Raw genomic sequence first — 20602 nt, forward strand, 5'->3', positions numbered from 1 at the left:
TAGCATGTCCTTAAACTTGAACCTACAATTTCTGTTTTCCTTTGTTTACCTATACACACTAATGTCCAAGCCTAATATTCAATATGGTTCTTTCAGCCTTGTGGATCAACAATGCATTGTTCAGCACTCCATATAAATAATCCTACCTTAACCACAGTATGCACAAAGAATCAACAGAAGGCTTTTCGCCTTGTTCCCTGTTTTCTTCCTTTAAGTAGAGAGTTTGCACAGCTGTCCATGGAGCACAAATGGCATTACACTCTCTTCCCGTGGCAGGACATCTGTTGCTTTCAGCTGGCATCCCTTCTGAGTGTACTGGAGTGTGCTTTATGCAGCCTGGCGGTATTATGACTGAGTCCCCCCCCCACACACTGTTTTTTTGATGGGCTCTTCCCAATGTGATAGGTGAAGTGGTACAGGAGTTTTGTGTCAAATATAAAAAGAATAACCAAATGGACTGTATAATGTGTGAATTATTTCCCCTTTTATTTCAGGGGAACCTTCAACCTTCCAGTCAACCTGTAATGCAAGGTATTATACTTTATTTTCAAGTACATTGTGGTAGCTGCATATCAAAGACACACTCACCTGCCTCCCACAGTTAGATTTAAGGAGATGATAAGATCTTAGAGATGCGGACAGACGGCCAAACTGCGTCACTTAAAGCTTATAGATGCCTGCAGTGTACTCAAGGAAATAACAATGCTATTACTCAAGATGATACAACCATTAATATTGCTATTAATCACTGACAAATAAATTCATACACAACCTTCTGCAGCAGCTTGGTCTTACAGCTGCCTTGGCCCTCTGAGTAAGGGACTCTATCAGTAAAAACTCCTTGTATAGATTGACTGGGAACTAATACAGAATACTAATTGGCATTCCATTTAATCGACTTAAAACTCTTTGTCCATGTCCTCACGTCTCCTGCTGAAGTCACATTTTCTATAAAGTCAACCAAGTAAGCCTATTTCTTGCACTTTTCCCTGACCATTTTCTAAACTGGCAAGAAATTCAGAGACAATAGTGGTGCTCTAGATTTCGAATCTACAATCAAAGGAAGCACGTTGGTTAGTTGAACTGGACTGATTCATCTAATTTGTATGAAAGTGCGAGTCAGATGCAAAAATTTAAAAAAAAGCAAACAAAAGTGAAACATTTCCTTTTTATTTGTCCGTCTTCTCATGTGGATTGAGCACTTTTGTATTTCAAGATCATCTTTACATACTCCTGTCCAGACAGGTACATGGTTCGTCTTAGCTTTGCATCCGCAAAGTCCACATGGAACAATCCAAAACGAACGCTGAATCCATCAGCCCATTCAAAGTTGTCCAGCAGCGACCATGCAAAATATCCACGGACGTTGACCCCATCTTCTTGTATAGCTATAGATGGACACAGAGTTAAAACATAGAAGATTTCTGAAACATACCAAGAGCATGAAGTATTCCAAGTAGAAAACACAGTAGCTTAGTTTAATTCTCATCAACTGAAAGCATCCTGTAAAGCCCTGCAGACTGACCAGCACACAGAAACTATAAATCCTAGAGCTCCTGAAAAAGGTAGAGAACCTTCAATATCCCTGGCAAAAGAAAATACACAGATTGGCCAGATGGTGGTGCCAAAACAACCAACTACTTTTGGGCTATAATCCCTAAGCCTTATGGTCTAAAACAGTATTATTTGTAGCATGGTATTTTTTCTTTTTTGCATGACAGAGCCTTTATATAGGTTCATAGCGACTTGTTCTTCTATACATAAAATACAAAAACATTTTAAAACCATCATGTATACCAGTATACTGAAGGCTGGGATTACTACAGAGTTTTCATGGTCCTACAAAATGATTTACATATTTTAATAAATTATCGTGCAAACGGCAGCGTAGTGAAAACAGAACTTAAAATAAAAAAGACATGCCAGCAACTTTAACACTGCTTCCCTAAACACTATAAACTAACATTGTATTAAGATATTTCTCAAGACACAAATGCAGTTTGAGAGCAGTTGTTTCAGCTATGCAGTGATATAGGGGTATATGAACAATTCAATTTCTATATGGGACATTAAACCTGTATACATGTCAATCACCCAGCACTAGTCTGAAAATGAAATAATATTCATAAAAATTATGTTTTTCTTCCGTTTTCATGAATCAGGAAAAGTCTACTGCACATCCAGATTTTTGTTTCCATTATAATGCGTACCTATTTAGTGTTATACAAAAATATCCCTCCAAAATATCATACAAATGAACAAAACTTGAGCCAAAGATAACAAACAAATGATAATAGTGCACAGATGGTGGGGGTTGTCAGTGATTTTTTGTATGTGTGACAAATTTATACCCAATTGCAAGAGGGATGAAGGTTTAACAGACCACATTTGATCCTCTTTAGTAGTGTTAATTTTACTAGGACAATTTGCCAGGGGAGTTGTTCATTGGCAGCTGCAGGACTGTGCTGAAAATGCTGAACGCCCCATTGGCTTGCACCCTACTACTGTCTGCTAATGGCTATTTGCTTATTTCCAGTGCAGATTCACAAGCCATTACCTTTAGCCACTTCAAAGATGGTGTCCTTGTAAAACTCTGAGCGCTGGACATCCTCAGTTTGCAGCGGCCCCACCTGAGAGAAGCCATTCTCTGTAATGTAGACTGCTGGGTTGTTGAATGTGTCCTGAAAAGTCATGGGGCAAATATTATTGTCAAACAAGGCATCTCAGCTGTCAGACATTCCAGGGAGAGACAGATTGGTCTACACTGTGTCGTTTAGCTGCATTTCAACGGTGCCAAGCTCAAACTAATGGCCTGTGACTAGTCACAACAGCAGGAAATTGCAATTGCAAACACTTTGAGCGAAGTAACTGTTTCATTCAATGTGACAGCACTAATGAAGCATCAATGTGTTTCTGGAGGTGTTAAAAGGAGATTACTGCATACAAAATCAATAGCAAGGCACTAAACAAATGTCAGCGTTCTCCTCGTTTGGTTGACGGTCATTTGTCTCCTTGTTGGTCAATTCAGTTTGATGCCAAGAGGAAAAAGAAAAATGACTTCACATTTCAACTAATTGAATTCACAGTTTGGGGGAGCTTTTTGTGACGTGGAACCAGTAGCTGCAGTTTTACCTTGATGTACTTTAGAAGTTTCCTTAAGCCGTGGGGCACTACAGCAAGCCAGGACACACCACAAATAGGCCAGGACGGATCCAAAACCTCTCCTGCGTCTCGGTCGCTCTTCATACACAACGTCTCTCCGCAACCTCCTCCTGGCTCCACTTTACGAGACGTATAGTAGTTCAACGCAAAGAAGTCAGCCGTGCCCAAGATGGCAGGTTCATCCTTTGAGAAACTGGGCAGTCTTGAGCTGCCACTGTATCCAAACTTCTTACTTTGAGCGTCAATGGCAGATCTCATTATTTCTGGATAATCTCCAGTTACAAACACAGGCCAGGCAAACCACCCGAGTGTAAACGCAAGGGAGCGTTCAGTGGCAGCGATATCCTCGGCGCAACCTGCTCTCGACGGCTCAAGCCAGTCGCTGTTGATGGCCAGAGACACCGCACCCTTCTGCTCTGTCCTGTAGAAGGAGTTGTAGCTGTGCCAGGCCATGGCATGGGCACGCAGCATGTTATGGCCCACCAGGTAGGCAGCAAGCCCTGGTTCTTTTAACCCTGGGGCATGGATGCCGTCTTCATGGCCCAGTTTTGCGCACACATAAGGCTCATTGATAGTGATCCAAAGTTTGACGCGGTCACCAAATGTTTGGAAGCAAAACTTGGCATAGCTGTCAAACAGGGTCGCTATACCTGGTGATTTCCAGCCACCCTGATCTTGGAGAGCTTGAGGCAGGTCAAAGTGGTAGAGTGTGACCATAGGTGATACATTGCAGGTCAGCAAATCATCAATCACCTTGTTGTAGTATTGCAAACCTGTAGGAAAGATACAGTGTTGTTGTTAATTGGCAATAAGGTAAAACAGCCCTACAACCATCAAATGAGCTTGTTCCATTGTGTTGTTATGGATTCAGGTGTGGCATGCTTCTAACGGGGATATGGAAATACTGTACCTTTTTGATTGATATGTCGTGTGGTCCCATCGGGCAGGAGGCGGGCCCAGGAGAGAGACAGGCGATAGTGTGTCAATCCAAGCTGCTGGATACACTCCAGGTCCTTCTCCCACAGCTCGTAGCTGTTACAGGCCACATCACCATTCTGCTCCCCAAACACTCTGCCTTTCTCGTGACAAAATGTGTCCCAGATACTTGGTCCCTTGCCGTCTGCCTGCCAGCCACCTCAGTGGGCACAAATAGGTTGTTTCATTTCGTAAAAGTATAAAAGTATGTGGGATTTTGACATAAAAAAATCACAGTAATGTTTCTGCTGGGACTGTAAGTGTGTCTGTGGATTTTACTGAACTCATTGTGACTCTGTAGTAGTCTCTGGCTTATCTGTTGTCTGTGTATTGTTTTAATTTTGCTGTAATTTGTCTTCCATTATGAACACAAGTGTCTGTACATTTTAAGTCAGTGTCAGTCTATTGAGGTGACCTGTGAGTTAGAGTTCAAGTTGGTTCAGAGACTGTATACGGTCTACGGGTAAGTCAGACATTCCAGTGGTTAAAAAAAAAGTAAAGATCTGTAACTCTGGTGTGAAAAAACTGCCCTTGTGCTTTGTGTCTCGGTGTGTGCCATCCACAGAGATTGGACACAACATCATAAACACCTCCGCAGTGTAATGCAATCTAATACAAAGCTTCTGCAATAAATACAACCTTTATAAATCTTGTTCAGTTTATTATAGTTAGGCTATATAAGGCTCTTGCTGTCTACCAAATAGCATGGTGCAATAGTTACAATACAACAGATCACCACAAAGTATGGCACAGTTAGTTTATGATGACACTGAATAACATAACAGTAAGCACATTTGTGTCATTCATTGTAGAATCATTCATTCATAAAGTGTGTTCAAAAAATCATAAGGCTACGGTATAAATGAAAGCTGTATTTTAACTTAAGTCTTTGTTGTTGTAGGGCTATTTATCACATTAGACTGCAGATTCATGAGATATTGGTAATATTTCCAGTTCATAAATCTCGTGTTTACTTACCTTCTATTTGATACGCAGCAGTTCCCGCTCCCCACGCAAAGTCACATGGGAACATGTTTTTTCAGTGTTTTAATGTCTTACTGCGTTGTGTTTATCTAATGTGTATGTCTCATAGACATCTTACATTTAAACTGGTCGTGTTCGCGCACAATGTAACAACACAGCCGAAAGTAAGTATCCTACGACCTGGAACAACTCCGAGATGTGGCGTTTAGGGGTCGTAGCGGTTGTCATGTACATTGTGTTTTTCAAGCTAGGGTAAACTCAAAATATGCTTTCTCTTTGCTTTATTCTAGCCCGGCAGCACTGTCTGTATGCTATGGCTAAACAATAAGCAGCCAAAAACTACTTTTAGTCTCATTTTAGTTTTAGTCTTTCGATTTTCCGCTCACGGTCCGAGAGGTCTAAGAAATGTACAGTGGAGCACTTGAAAGCAGCACACGAGCCTACAGGCCTGCGTGATGACGTCTCGACTAGCTTGTGGACGTCATGTTTGGACTGTGCCCGGACAACTTTTAGTTTGTGCCTTTGGGGTGTAATGTTACTAGTAACATGTTAATATGATAAATAAACAATTGGAAGGGGTTATGATAAAAAAAAAAAAAAAATTAAAGTAAATTATCTTTGTCGTGATGAGCAAAACAGCCTTAAGATTTAGTTTTGCTAGTATAACAAACTATATTAAATTAGTAGTTTTGTCATATACGTTAGCCAGCAAAAAGTAAAACAAATGTATAAGAAAAGATTTTATAAAACCATATTCTATTAAATTCATTCAAGTTCAGTGAAAATACTTTTCCTGCTGCATTACAAATGGGACGTCCTGTATACAGACACAAAAGGTGAAAAGTTCCTTGTCAGTGTACATCAAGCCTCACAAGTCCTGAAAACAAATAATAGAGGTGAAAGCAGTATAGCCTGAGGGCTTATGTTTCCTGACCTGATCACTTCAATGCTATCCTCTGCCTCCGTTTTCTATGGAATGAAGTGACTCACTCGACCTAATCACAACAAAGAAAATAGATTGTTTGCCACAGGGCAAACCTAATCATTATCAGCTAAACGTCCTCCTCATATGGCTACAAGATACAATTGGATTTTTGCTCCCCTTGTGACTCAATCTTTCATGGCTATTATGGGTACAGCAAACTGGGCTGGACTCATTTAGAGGCATCCAGGGGTGGAAGAAGTAGCAGATTCACTACTTTTACTCAAGTGAAAGTAGCAATACAAAAATGGAAAAATACTCAGTTTCATTAAGTTAATGTCCTGTATTTCAAATGGCTGAATATTGAATATACAGAGGTACTGAAAGTATCACAAGAAAAAGCAGGCTAGTAGGCCTACATGTACACAAATCTAAAACTCCTTTAAGTATATTATAAGTGTGATAATTATTATCTTTTACTTAAGGATTTATGCATACACAGTATTTTACTGCAGCAGCTGGTCAATGAGGAGCTATAATTTAACTACTTTATATATTATTTGGTAGTGTTTTTTAGTTCTATGCAAAGTTAATATTAACAAGGCTGGTTTGTAAATGAACTGTGTTAGAGTAAAATGTGGGATATTTGCTTCTCAAAGGGAAGTAGCGTAAATTCAAATACTAAAGTAAAGTACAAGTACCTTTAAAAATGTATTTGTATAGTGCTTGGTAGCCAACAGTTACTCCCATCCCTGAAGCCTAAATAAAGTTAAGGTCATTGCAACCCTGCCCTACAAACTCCAAACAACTCAAGGGACGACAAAAATGCAAAGGATTTTATTCTGAAATGCGGACCGGATATGGTTTGAATTCCATCGGACTTGACGATAGTGGATCCCGGGGCAGGACCATGGGAAGAGGAGTTCTCAATGGACAGAGAAGTGGCTTTGAATACTTTCCAAAGACGCAGGGGAGCTAAAAGATACACAACAACCACTTTGGATACTCTTCTTTCAGCGATGTGAAGCTTTTAACTTTGTTTTTCGAGACTTCGCTGCCACAGTTTGAGCTGGAAAGGGGCCGTTGTAGCGCTTTTGTGTGTTTTTTTTTTTCTGAGCAATTTCCTGTTGGAGCTTGGAAAAGAAGAGACGGGGAAAGTGTACTCGCTCTTGTTTGGGTCAGCATATAGTCCAAAGTACCGGGAAATTATAGTTTTAACACGCCTTGGCCGCGTTTCCTAAAGTTAGTGCGGATAACCTGGGAATCAGTGCAGCCGCCTCCCGTGGAAAAGACAACAGTCTGGATTGGACCCCACGCTATGGGCAACAAAGAAAACCTCTCAACAACTGGACAAGTTATTTAGTTACCAGCGAGCATACTGGGCATGTAAAAAAAAAAAAAATTGCGGTTTCGTTGCGAGTTGGAGGAAAATGAACACCACTCCGGGATGGAAAGGGAATTATAAATGAGTCGTCTGGCAAACAAAGAAGAAGGACACCTCTGTCGGACTGAATACCGCCGAGCGAAGGGAAAGCCCTGCGAGAAATGGAGGAGGAAGGCTCACTTGAGCCATACAAGAAATTGGCAAAGGTCTCTTTTTTGTCTTTAACTGGGTCTGCTTTTCAGGTCACCTTTTCATAACGAAGCTACCCGGTATCAAACTACCAGTCTGCCCCCCCTGTTTACCAACCAAAACACTTTTCTTTTCGCCAAATGCTGCGGCGGTTTTCCAGTCGCGTGTGAATATGAGGGTGTATCTGGTGCAGTTGTTTGTGATTTCGCTGCTCGGTGGCGGCGGCGGCTCGGTGGGATCATCTGATTGCAAATTCTATGATGAAAAGCCGAAAAGCGGAGGGAGAAGCTTGTCGTCCGACAGGAAAGTGGTGTGCAGCAACATGGAGCTCCATCAGGTGTTACCCCCGGACTCCTTCCCCAACAGGACGGCCACACTGTGAGTATGCAGGACATGCCTTTTTTTTGTCTTTTTCAACCTCCATTTAAAACACATGACTCATCTCCTAAACTTGTTTTCCACTAAATCTTTAAAAGGTTCATGACCAGGTTTGAACAGCAATTATCCAACGCTTAAGGCTGTTTGTGAGCTACATTACGTACATACCCTGTAGTACTTCTAAATAGTATGTTTAGTGTCACTACAGGGACTTAAACATGTTTTTGTGATCCTTAATACTGCAGCTCTGTTTCCAAAAGGGAATGGGAGGGCTTATCATCCGTTTAAGTTTGTGGTTAACTTCCATACAGTTTAAACATAAGGGAAACAAGTGTACTTGTGTCCATCCCATGTCAGCCATACATCACTCTTTCACAGCTGCATACTGTAATGTAAATGTAAACCTTATGTAACAGTAACTGCCTGCCTTCCTGTAGTGCAGTGATTCACACACACAGGGAGATATTTTGGCTACTAAATCAGTGCTCGCAGGAGACACTTATCTTGCCACATCTCCAAGGCATTTTAATAGATGTCAGAGCTCATTGGCTGCTGTGTTAATCCAAGTGGTGTTTTTTTTTTTTTTTTTTACACTTGGCTGAAATATACACTCTCTGATGAGGTCACATCTAGTTTGTGAAGTGCTTTCTTTATTGACAACACACCTCAGTGAGCCAGATGTTCGACACAGTTTTTGTTAAGAATTGCACTCGTACATACAGTGGTTATATGGAATTTTAGGTTGGTTTTCTTGATTGGAAATTATCCACCAATGTTCAAGCAAAAAATCCATTTCGAGGCAACAGTTGTGATCGTATGTTCTTCGTCTTTGTGTGGCCCCATCACACACACACACACACACACACATGCATTCAACTGGCTGAGCACAAGTGGATTTCTCTTTCAGACCAGTTCATGATGTCATGGACTGAGGTCATAAAATGTTTCTGCAGATTTTTGAGGCCTTTACTGTGTGTAGTAGATTTTTGAGTCATACCAGATTTGTTTCCAAAAAAGTTTAGATTTTTATTAGATATATATTAGAGAGTGCTTGACACGAATGTATATCACTCCAGAAAAACTTAACAGATATAACAGTGCTATACCTGATGTTTGTATTAAATGTGAGAAGGAAAAAGGCACATTTTTCCATTATATTTGGCAATGTACAGAAATACAAAAATTCTGGCAAGAAATAAAACTATGTATTCAAAATATTTTACAGATTCAAATACCCTTAGCCCCACAGTTGTTTATATTGGGTCTATATCCAGATAATTTGAAGATTAAGCAATGTCAACGAATGTTTGTAGACTTAAGTGTGTTAATGGCAAAGAGAGTAGTAGCCCTCTCATGGAAAAACACCAGAAGTCCAAGTGTAAGCAGGTGGTTGTCTGAGCTATCTACAACTCTCCCCTTGGAGAAAATTACATATGCAATAAAACATCAACAACATAATATTCACCAGATCCGGGACCCCTTCATCCGCTGTGTATTGAGAACAGATTTGTCACATGTGATGGAAGAGCCTGGGGACATGTAAACAGTGGCACTTGGCAGTACCCAAGATTGCAGAAATATGTTTGTTTGTTTTATTTTATTTTTTTCTATATAATGAACCAGAATGGACTAATGGTGCTATCCATTTGTCTCGTAAATCCCCCGCCTGAGTTGCTCTGTCGCAAGAACGTGACGTAATTGCCTGGCTTGTACCACTTATAGCGTTCCATTTGTCTTTGGGCATTACGAGTCGGAAAGAAGTGCAGCAGCTGTTTTGTTATTGCTTCTGGCTCATCTAACCAAGCTCAATGTGAAATGATAATATGTTTTTCTACAGAAACACTAACATTTCAAGTGATTCCGTTATTGCAAGTCTTACATTTCAATAATATTTTGCCATTTTCGCCTATTTCAATTTCAACAAGTGCTGTGGCGTGTGTCTCGAGCCACCAGGGGCAGTGGCGGGCTACTGTTATTGTTAGCTACATTAACCTATTCAGCAAACCAGCTTGAAAACAAAACTCTACATTGTATTGCACGCACAACAACACCGTGCAATGCTTAAATTGGTGACCGGACTAAAGCAGCAATGTAAACAAGTGTGGAGGAGCATTTGAAATCGTCATTAAAAAGACCAACGTAGTACAAATACAAAGAAAATACATCTCAATATGGGCGCTGCCATCTTTGTTTTGCGGGTCGTACGTTCGTCCTCGTTTAGCTCGGTGTACTGTGAGGTACCCCGAGTGGGACGGCTGAAATTACGACCAAAAGGGGGTGTGTCTCGGTGAAATGTCACGAGATAGCTGCGAAATTTACACTTTCCAACTCGGGCTGGGGGTTTATGAGACAAATTGATAGCACCATAGCTCATTGACCTGATTCCCAACCAAGATTTGGAATCACTTGAGAGGGTGGGGTTGGGGGGGGAGTAGACATGTTTGTTCAAGACATGTACCTCTATTATATTTAAAAAGAATGTTGGTAAAAAAAAGAGAGTGCTTGACACAAGAGAACAAATGAAGCAAAAAGCAACAGAAGCAAAAAAGACAGAAATTCAAAGCTGTGGCTCCAGTGCACTTGTGCTTTGTGGTGGTGGTGGTGAGCGATGGGGGGGGGGGGATATGAGAATACCAGGGCAGGGTGCAGGAGTAGAAAGCAAATAATAGACTCCAGGGAAGGAGAGAATGGGAGAGAAAGGGAGAGGATTGGCTGGTAAGTGAGTGTGCATGTTTTAACCCGTTTACCACAAATCACATGTACACTACTTTGAAGCCCTTTCCAAAGTCCTCCAATTTTTTAATCTGCTTTCCACACACATTGGCCCATAGCCATTTCAGGACAGAAAGTACAAGATTTGATTTTCTTGAGCAACATGCCCGGTTTTATTTCTTGTCAAAATTACGCCAGTGTAGCAAAGACATGCAGACGCAAGCGCATGTTGATTTGGAAAATTGCAGAAATACTTTAACATGTTGTAAAAACATGGTCTGTGATATCGTGTTTCTGCAGGGACATTGTCAAGCTTGGAGACTGGCTTATGTTTGCAGTCATTTTATCAGTTACAGGAGCCAAAACAAAATCTAAATTAGGCCAGTGTTGGTGGAGCTGAACACCTGGCAACCACTCTACTGACAGTGAAATAGACTCTCTAAATATCCCTTTACACAACAATCTCATCACTGACTTCCATATTGTCAGTCAGTCTATCAAACAGCCATTGGGAGTGCATCATAAGTCACTTGTTGTGATGCTTATTGCATTCAAGAGGTGGCTCTAAAATCTGAGATGCTGAAGCTTGCAAACCCTTTGAAGAAAATCAGTCAAACTGACAGATTGCCTACCACGAACATTCCCAAATGTTCATTGTGTTGATTTACACGGCTCCTGATCCCCATTTCTTTCCTTTTCTGTGGTCTGGAATTATCCCAGTGTCCTCTCAGATATTCATAGCATTTGAAATACGCCGGCCTCTCTTTGTATGGTCTGCTCTGAAGTCATTTAGTAAGCCTTCCATCTAGTCCTGTTGTTTGCTATGTGTGCATGTCTTCACTGAGCTTGGAGTCTGTCATCTTGTTCTGGCCGTGATGGATTGGAGGCTGAGCTAGGTCCCTCATGCTTTAGCACTGAGCTTAAGAGCTGTAATGTGGCCTCGAAAGAACAAGAAAGATGTAATTAGAGAGCACAGACAGAAAGCAGTGCAGCTCTCAAGAATTCATTCCTGTCTCCACTTTTGTGTTTCTGGACGTTTGTTGTCATCCATTGTAGGAAAGACAACAGAACTGTGTTAAAGCGGAGCTCTCTTAACAACTTCCTGTAGATGCTAATGCAGGGCTCCAGAGTTCGACCAATTTGGTCAACATGCGACCAAAATTTTTAAGAGTGCCCAGGGTGAAAACATACATTTATTTCGCAAGCGCATCATCTCTCTGTGTTCTCCTGTGACCGAACTCACACACTCATGGTAGGATCATATCGTGTTCTAAACCAATAAGAGACAGAGCTCGGGCTGGTCTTTGCCTCTGGTTGGCTGTGGTCTTGTTCACCACGCTAAGTTGTGTGTGTTTAAAAATTGCGCATGACCTGAGCGCGAGATTATCTGACTAACTGAAATGGAAAAATAAAATAAACGCGACAAAATGAGGGAAAATGAAGAGAGGCAGAAATATTGAAAGTTTTTTCATTAAGAAAACCAAGCCTACAACCAGCCCTACTACTATAATCCCATCCATCCCCACTACTGAGAGTCCATCCCGTCAAGACACGGAGCCCTCGGTCCCTGGTGAGATACCAAGCCCCGGTCCTTCGGCGACAGCATCAGACTCGGAACCAGAGGAGGAGACAACCGAGTCTGGGATAGAGCCCGGCTCCAAGACCCAAATTAAAAAGGCCAAAATATATTCCTTTAGACAGGACTGGCTGAAACAATTTCCCTGGCTGAGGTACAATAAAGGACGTAACGCAATGCACTGCGTGTACTGTCAGGAGTGCGGTCAGAATATGGCCGGAAATAGTGCATTTGTGAGCGGGTCAACAACGTTTCGTATCGAAACTTTAAAAAAACATAACATGTCTAAAAAGTAAAGTAACACTTTTTATTTTGAAATGTTTTATTTTACTTGAAATGTTTGAGTTTGAAATGTTCAATTTCAGCTCAGTGAAGCACTTTAAACACTTTATTTTTCTTTTTATATATAATTGTGCTTCAAATAAAGACAAGCATTTCTCTACACCTTATTCTTGTTTAAAAATCATTCACATTATATGAAAGTTATGGAGAGCGATAAAAAGGTGACCTTATGGCGTTAAAGGCGACGCAATCAAAAATTTGGGTGCACCTACATTTCGTGCTGTTGCACCTAAAAAAAAGTTAGACACATCATTGCAACCAATGGCAAAAGTTAGTCTGGAGCCCTGTAATGGCAATGAAACAGCAATTTGACTGCTGACTGTTTTTTTGTTGTTAATTTATGACCTGTAAAATCGGCAAGCCCCCTCAGTAGGTGTGGTGGTCCCGCTTTTACGGCTTTCCCACTCACCGTCCTGCGGTGGGGTTGACCGTGGCCAAGACACAGCTGGTCCGGACTGCAGTGAACTGAAGCAGCAAGTCTCGGCTGCTTGGAGAAACCGTTATTTCTCCTTGTTAAGCTAAAGCAGGTCCCACCCTGTTTAGCTTTTCTCACGTTGTGCGAGCACGTAAAATCCTCGTTGTGAATTCACTAGCCTCTGTTGTTACACCAGTGGCAGTGACTGTTTTACAGATTATAGTAATGTATGCAACGCTTTAAGAGGTTACTAATTGGTTAAATTTCAGGTAATTTAAAGACAGTCTGTCGATTTTATGAAAATTTATGAAACATCTAGCTTAATGTTGTTATTTTTTTTTTTACTTAGTATTTCCGTGGCTGTGTTCTCCAAATATGATGAACAAATAGACCTGGCTTGTGTACCTACCTTTTATCAGTCAGCTATAATTACTTTGTTTGAAATTGTAAGTAATAATTTTCCATTCTACTTTTAAGACAAATGTATAGATTTCCATTTTAAAAACATTAGTACCAATCACCAAAATGTCACACATGTCACTGACTTTTTAAGCTACTCACTCATGTAGTGAGGGGTGGCAGAATAGTTCTCTTGTTATGTGGATGTTTTTCAATTTGTGAGTTGACTCCCTTGCTGTGTGTGTTAATTAAAGGCCTTGCCAGTATAAGCTAGGTGTGATTAGAGAACCATTTCATTCATCTTACTTGCCCCCCCCTTTGTACTTAAGATTTCCTGTTTTCCTCTTCAGGGGTCTGGATTCTAATGAATAAAAAATCTGGCTTTTCAGAGAACATTCAAAAAAAGAGAGATTTGAACGACAAGAACACTTCTCTTTAGGGTATGGTGAATTTACTCAACCACTGGGATAATTGGTTTGACTCCATGCCAGAAAATTTACCCCAGATACTCTCACATGATGGGTTTTTACTCTTTTCCTCGTCCTTTATTTTTAATTACGCCTGTCTGTACACGAGCAGTTACACGGTTAAGTAGCTATTATTCTGCCAGACCTAAATGATTGCTGGTTTTAGTTTACCCTGAGATAGAATGCATGTAGATATTCATTGCCTGAATGAATGCCTCTCTGTTGAGGAAAAATGAGCGATGCATTCCCTGCATTTGTGCTTTCCAAATGATACCGCATGCCGAAGTAATCCGAGAGGAAATGACACAAATGTGTTTACAGCTGGCCTGTTCTCCCATGTCAGTCTAGGCCTCTGCTAAATTACGAGGCCCTGAATGTAACCTTTGCCTCGCATGGAAGGATAATTTAGGTTGTGTGAGTGGTGTGTATGGGTGTGTACATGAGCATTTATTTCTGTGTACCTGTTTAAGTTTCAGCCTACAGGACAGGAACTGACTATATTTAAGCTTTCTGTACTCACCCAGCTCGTATTTCTTTACATGGCTTGTTTGGTGTAATCAGGATCCATTCACAAGAACACCTGGGTTGGACAGTGCAAGTGAGCGCACCTGGTTTGGGCCTCTATAGAGCGGCACAGGATTAATGTCAGGAAGAAAGCAGGGATTTCCTCCCTCGCTGCAGGAAAAGCATGCAGAGTTTGATGACACATTGGAGTGCAGTAAACGGTCTTATTTCACAGCGGTGCAAACTGGGAGCTAGGGTTACAGTCTCATCTGGTTTCCTTGAGACTTCACTTCCTTCAGGCTTGTGGAGAAGTGTCCCTTTTGGTCTTCAGATCTTAAAAATCTTAAAGTAAATGCAGACAGGACCGTTTTGAATGTATGATCAATCCTTACGTCAATCATCATCAGGTTAATCTCCCCGACATTTAAAAAAAAAAAGCTGCTGCTGGGAGCCTTTGAGGTGCTTGTGTAACTATACCACAGGTGCCTGCTGCCATGCGTGTCCTGAGAGGATTTGTATTTGTTGCTTTCCAGGCAGGCCATTGTGCGTTTCATAGTAGTTCTACAGTGTTTGCAGAAGAAAACAAAATCCCAAAGGCGAGGCACTGACAGCTGCACATTTAGTCAGTTTGCAGCCTTTCATTTGGCAGACCTGTTGAGCTTTGAACTTTGCCAAGTTGCCCCAGTCTCATTTCATCACAGACAGGCAAGTCAGTTTAGTGCATAGACATGAGATAAGGCTGTGCAATGCCTTCTCGTCTGTGTTCATTTCCCCTGCTCATCACGCTTTTATCCTAGCGTTTGCATGGTGGATATTTTTTCCATTCAGGCAGAGAGCTACTTAAATGGTGAATACCTTGTTCTAATGGCTTGCCCTGTTGGATGCTGAAAGAGAATATTGCCTGGCCTCCTGTGCGACTTGCATAAATGAAGGGGAAAGGGACTTAATATTATATGAGTTACACGTAAAACAAAATCCTTGTTGCATTTTCTACCCTTTTTTAGTGCTTATTCTCAAAATATATCGAAATACCGCAGAAAAATCTTCATACTTGGATAATTTATGGAACAAGAAAGTGCTGGATAACCACAAGAATTACCTTGGCATGTTGCAGCACCTCAGACCAGTTCCCTTTTCCACCTGAGCTGAGGCTTACTTTTCCATCTACTATATTCAGAGGAAGTCACTCTAGAAGGGTTTTTATGAGCTCAACTGCAGCCTGAAACTTATTTGAAAACCCGTTCAAGAGTTACAGCCCTCCGCTCTTGGGAGTTCTTTGTTTAAAAGCCTCCTGAGCATAAAGAAAGTGTTGAGAGAGCATCAGCCGGCTTTGTCCTTAAAACGCCATGTGCCTGTGAGGGGGAGTGTGTAGTGGCTGGCCATTTCTAAGCCTTTCTCTGAATAATGTACCTACAGCCAGAGGCGTATGCTTTCAGAGATGTATTTTTTTTAGTTGAAGGAAACTCGCTACTACTTTCCACAGTGTCATATTTACTCACTTTGAAGGCGAGATGAAATCTAGGCCAAGTATTTTATATGACTCTCTCTGTCGGAGTAGAAATTCCGGTTTCAGAGACAGCAACCATAAATGTTGCTGAGATTTATAGCATCGATATCAGGAGACAGGATGTGAGATTTGGTCGGATCCCCCTGGAGCTTGTTCCTGGCTTGAGCTCAAGCAGGTCTTATCTATGCATCAAGATAAGGAAGACTCCCCTCCTCCATCGTTTTAGACCTAGCCCCAAGAAATTCCGTAGACACTTCTTTAACCTGAAGACCTCAGGCCGACGTCTAGAGACAGACAGTAAGGAAGCAGACAGTCTAGTTAGAGGCGTCCTGAGGGGGGTGGAGATGCTGGTGGTTAAATGGCCATAATTGCCGAGCAAATTTGAGGCTTTGCTACATGTATATTGCTTGTATACTCAACAGAGGTATTTCCCTCTCACCTATGCAAGTGTAAAGACGACTCAGTTTTGCAGCTAAAGCAGTTTCCAACGTACCGAGGTCATACTCCTGTCATGAGTAAGGGGGAGGGACAAGGCCAGTGAAGCAGGGTAAAGCATGCGAAGAAGGGGGAGACGGAAAGAGGGCAGGGAAAGGGCTCATGACTCTCAGGAGGACTCTCTTTTGCAGATTTATTTTGATGACCCGTAGAGTCACAAGAGTAGAAATGTGTATTTATGTAGCTGGACTCAATTGATTCCCAAGATATGTTGTTTCAAATTCGTAATCTATTCTGTAAACCTAGTTATACAACTTTCCGTGAAGTTGAAAGGCCTGTTCGCACTGTATGCAACTTTTGGCAAATGTCTTCATACTTTGTCTTCATAATTTAACCGTTTTCCTGCCCTTGTTGTGTCTCTGTAAATTAGCTTACAATGCCATATAGAAATGGGGATTGTCATATTGTCTGTGCATGTCAGATGACATATATGGTGGAAAGGAAGTCGTGTGGCTCAGGTCTGTTTGGCGGCACCTGGAAGTTGCTTGATGACCTCGCAGATCATATTCTTCATATGCTTACAATATAATCTTGGTTTTCCATATTGTAATTTGGCCTCTTCTGTATACAAGCCATCTATCGCATGTCTGTCTGTCCTGGAAGAGCAAATCCCTCCTCTGTCGCCGTACCAACACTTTCCTTGTTAAAGCCGAGGTAGGCAGCTCATTCCTGGCATCACTTTTAGCATATTGTAGTTGAGAGAAAACTAGACTTCTGCACCTCCCCTTGGCTCTGTTTTCAGGCTTTTAGAAATTCTAGCCTGTGACGGGAGGCTTTGGCCACTCACAGGTCATTTCAGAAAGGGGGTGTTCCTGTTGGCTGTTTTTGCAGGGCAACAGGCTCCTGCTGGCGTCCAAACTTGTGGGTTTGGTGGGAGGGGCTTGGTGAAGTGATACGGGGCAGCGGAGAGAAAGGGGGGAAGGTTTTGTGTAAGTTTGCGCAGGTTTTGCCTACTATTGTTGTTAAGTGTTTTTTTGGGGGGAAAATTGAGGGTCTACGGGTAGACTGTGTCGTATGCAGTACAGATTCTAAAGCCCATTAATTTGACTGCGAATTGGCTTCCAACTAAAAGATTAACCTTCATCCTGAAGATTATGAACTTCCTCAAAGTGGTATTAACTGCAGTTCTATTGTTTGTTTGTTTTTGTGCACTGTGGATTGAGTGCCACATTCCTAAATTCATACAGGCCTCATGGTAAATTCATCTCATTGGTATGCTAACTATTCTTCAATATAAATGAGGCTTTTGTGACCACAATCTTGGGAGGCCCAGGGTCTCTGCCTATATCATCAGATCATGTGTACACAGGCAGTGATAGAATTTGCAGCCTTGTACCTCACCGTGTTTTAACATCTGCCATTTCAACGTTCAGAGGCCTGCAAAACACAGGCAGCGAAAACACAGGGACTGTTTGTGTGCGCACTCTCTCTGAGCGGCAGGCAGCCAAGCAGCAAATCTCCAATGAGTCTCCACTGTCCAACCCTGTAATAAAACAACCCCTCAACACCCCATAATGACTCCAATCTGGCCCCGCGTTGTGGGTGCCACTAGCATGTATGTCACCCACCACATCCACTCCTTGCTAGCCCAGAAACATATGCTAACCACAAGTCCCTGCTTGGGTTTTCTGCTGGGAGTAACGGTGCTATTGATTTCCCAGACCCTTCGGGAGTAGTTTGGGAGAAATAAGTTTGGGAGAAAGGAGGGAACTCAGCCTGGGCACAGAAAGTGGAGCTTTACTGTAGCACTTTATGTAGTGAATCAGCTGGTGCCATGCACAGGGAATAAATGGGATAATAAAAACTGGTTTATTACCCAGGGAGGAAGCAATCGAGAAATTCACACTTGGACTTGAAGCTTTCCTAAGCTCGCTTTTATTTTTGTGGTGATAAAGTTAAAAACAATGTTGCATTTTTTTGTATAACAGTACCTGTTGCTTGTATTGGTATGTGAGGAATACCTCATGCTACTTCTTATTATTTGAAATTTTTCTACATTTTTGCGCTTTTGTCTCCTCATATATCCCATTTAAGACATTTAATCCAATGTTAGCTGTAAATATGATTCTTAAAGTATTATTTTTTTGGCCTTAATGCCTTTATTTGATAGAGAGACAGCTGGAGATAGACAGGAAAGAGGGGCAGAGAGAGAGGGGATGACATGCAGCAAAGGGCCGCAGGTCGGATTCGAACCCGGGCCGCTGTGTATATGCTATTGCTAGCTCTACCGACTGAGCTAACCAGGCACCCATAAATATGATTCTTAATTTTACTGTACAGAACAATTAGCATTTTCCTAGTATGTAGACTTTTGGCATTTGTTTCTTCTATAAAGTACTCTATGACACATCCTTATAGAGGTTTGGTTTACTATGCTGTTGTGAATAAGCATATTATGGAGTGTATAGTTTTGTCAGTTCATGACTAGATTTAAGCTCACCTTGTGTTTGATCAAAGACATAGATTTCATATTGTCTGAATTCATTCACTTAATGTGGTTGCTACAGGAAAAAATATCTCCGTGTGTCAGCCATTGTTTCTACAGATTATGATATGTTCTGTTAAAGTCAAATGGGCTTCACAGAAAGATCACTCTTTATCTCATTTAGGCCACCTGTCTCAAGAGTGCTCAGATGCTGCCAATTTACCATGAAAGAAAATACGCAGCTGAAGTTCAAGTTGTTTTTCTTCTGATCTCTTCCTGGCGGTGGGGAACATTCTGTGATTGGGAGCTGGAGGACAGAGAGAGAGGCTTAATATTGTTATCTGTCAACAAGTAGCAGTGTGGCACCGTTCCACTTGTTGTCAAAAGAGACACTAGATCCTTTTGAATCCACTTTCACAATTTAATTAACATACATTCCTTGCTGATGTTTTGAGTGCTGAAGCTGGTTTGTATATGTAGTTACAACTGTCACTGTCGTTATTTGGAAAAATTTAAATGTAGGTTTTATATTAAATTGGACTTGGTGGGATAAGCTGACAGAAACACACAGGTGTTTTTGGTGCATTAAGGCATTACACAGCGTACATTTTCTATTAAGACAATAAAAGTTTTAGAAATTATGCAATATTTTAGAAATGTATTCATATGATGCACCTTCAGTTCTTGTCATTGTACTTCTCTATTTCTTTGCATTTATACATGTTTTTCTCTCCACAGAATTTTAAACAACAATAAGATTCAAGAACTCAGAAATGGATCCTTCTTTGGATTGTCTACTTTGGAAAAATTGTAAGTATTTTACCTTTTCTGCATATCTCCCTGTCTAAATGTTGTTTTTGCTATTGTTTCAAGTGCATTTCAATGTAACACTTACCTTGGCTGTTGAAATTTGTGCTTGGATTAAGGTTCACACTTTAAAGTGGCATTTTCCATCTTGCAAAGCAGATATTATGGCTGTATGTGGCCATGAAATGTCACCAATGGACCTCTAAATGGTGGGGTCTAACAACATTTCACGTGATATATCTGTGACTACCGGTGCATTAGCAGCAACCGTCCATCACTCCACAAGTGATGCTTGGGCTTGTGGAGTTGGAGGTTTGTAAAACTCACATTGGCCTCGTGCCAGTGGAACATCCAGGTCATAGAAAATGAGTAGGCATTCACACAGCACTCAGTCTCAGTCAAGAATATCAGTCCATGGTGGAAGATTGGAGATGATACTAGAAAAGGCTAATTATAGGTATAGCCCTCAGGGCTGGTTGTTGTCTGCCTGGTGACATACTCTCAACATACAGCTGCTTGGGTATTCTGGGGATGGGGCCCATTTTAGAGGAGTAACATATAGGCAACCTCATTACTTGTTTGAGTGGAGAAACTGTAGCAAAGAAGTGAAAGAAGGAGATTGGTTCTAGATGGTAAAGACTTTTATTGATATAGTCATGTATGTTCTTCTCTGCAATTCCTTGAGCAATGGAGAGATGTCGTTCTTGCAATGCGACTCTGACTTTGGAGATTGGAATGTCATCACCAGTGTTTCCTTCCTACAGAGATTTTAAGAAAATGGCTCTGGGCCCGCAAGCACGGGCCATGGGTGATTTATCACTCCGGAATGGCTTCATGCAGATAAAATAACCAGACCATTAATGGCCGTGCTTTTACCCAAGGCTGCAATAACACATGACTGCATTGATATGGAATTCTAAGGGCATGTTTCCCCTGTCGTTTTCCTCTGTGGTTAAAAA

General features: G+C 41.4%; 2 protein-coding genes across 2 annotated transcripts in view; one reads left to right on the forward strand and one right to left on the reverse strand.

The window, feature by feature from the left end:
* Positions 1–1154: 1154 nt before the first annotated feature.
* gba3 (glucosidase, beta, acid 3) lies at positions 1155–5505 on the reverse strand. Its single transcript, XM_051429547.1, has 5 exons — positions 5116–5505; positions 4073–4297; positions 3133–3935; positions 2558–2681; positions 1155–1388 (listed from the first exon to the last, which is right to left on the reverse strand). Exons 1-5 carry the CDS (start codon positions 5168–5170, stop codon positions 1186–1188), a joined length of 1410 nt encoding a protein of 469 aa, XP_051285507.1. The 5' UTR covers positions 5171–5505; the 3' UTR covers positions 1155–1185.
* Positions 5506–6927: 1422 nt separating this feature from the next.
* The window catches only part of adgra3 (adhesion G protein-coupled receptor A3), a 31803-nt gene continuing 18128 nt past the window's right edge, over positions 6928–20602 (forward strand). Inside the window, exons 1-2 of the mRNA XM_051428983.1 lie at positions 6928–7994; positions 19575–19646. Of these exons, the coding sequence (XP_051284943.1) occupies positions 7789–7994; positions 19575–19646 (278 nt within the window). The 5' untranslated portion in view covers positions 6928–7788. The remainder of the gene's footprint in view (positions 7995–19574; positions 19647–20602) is intronic.

This window comes from Dicentrarchus labrax, unplaced genomic scaffold (genome assembly GCF_905237075.1).
Source record: "Dicentrarchus labrax unplaced genomic scaffold, dlabrax2021, whole genome shotgun sequence".
Taxonomy (NCBI): Eukaryota; Metazoa; Chordata; class Actinopteri; family Moronidae; genus Dicentrarchus; species Dicentrarchus labrax.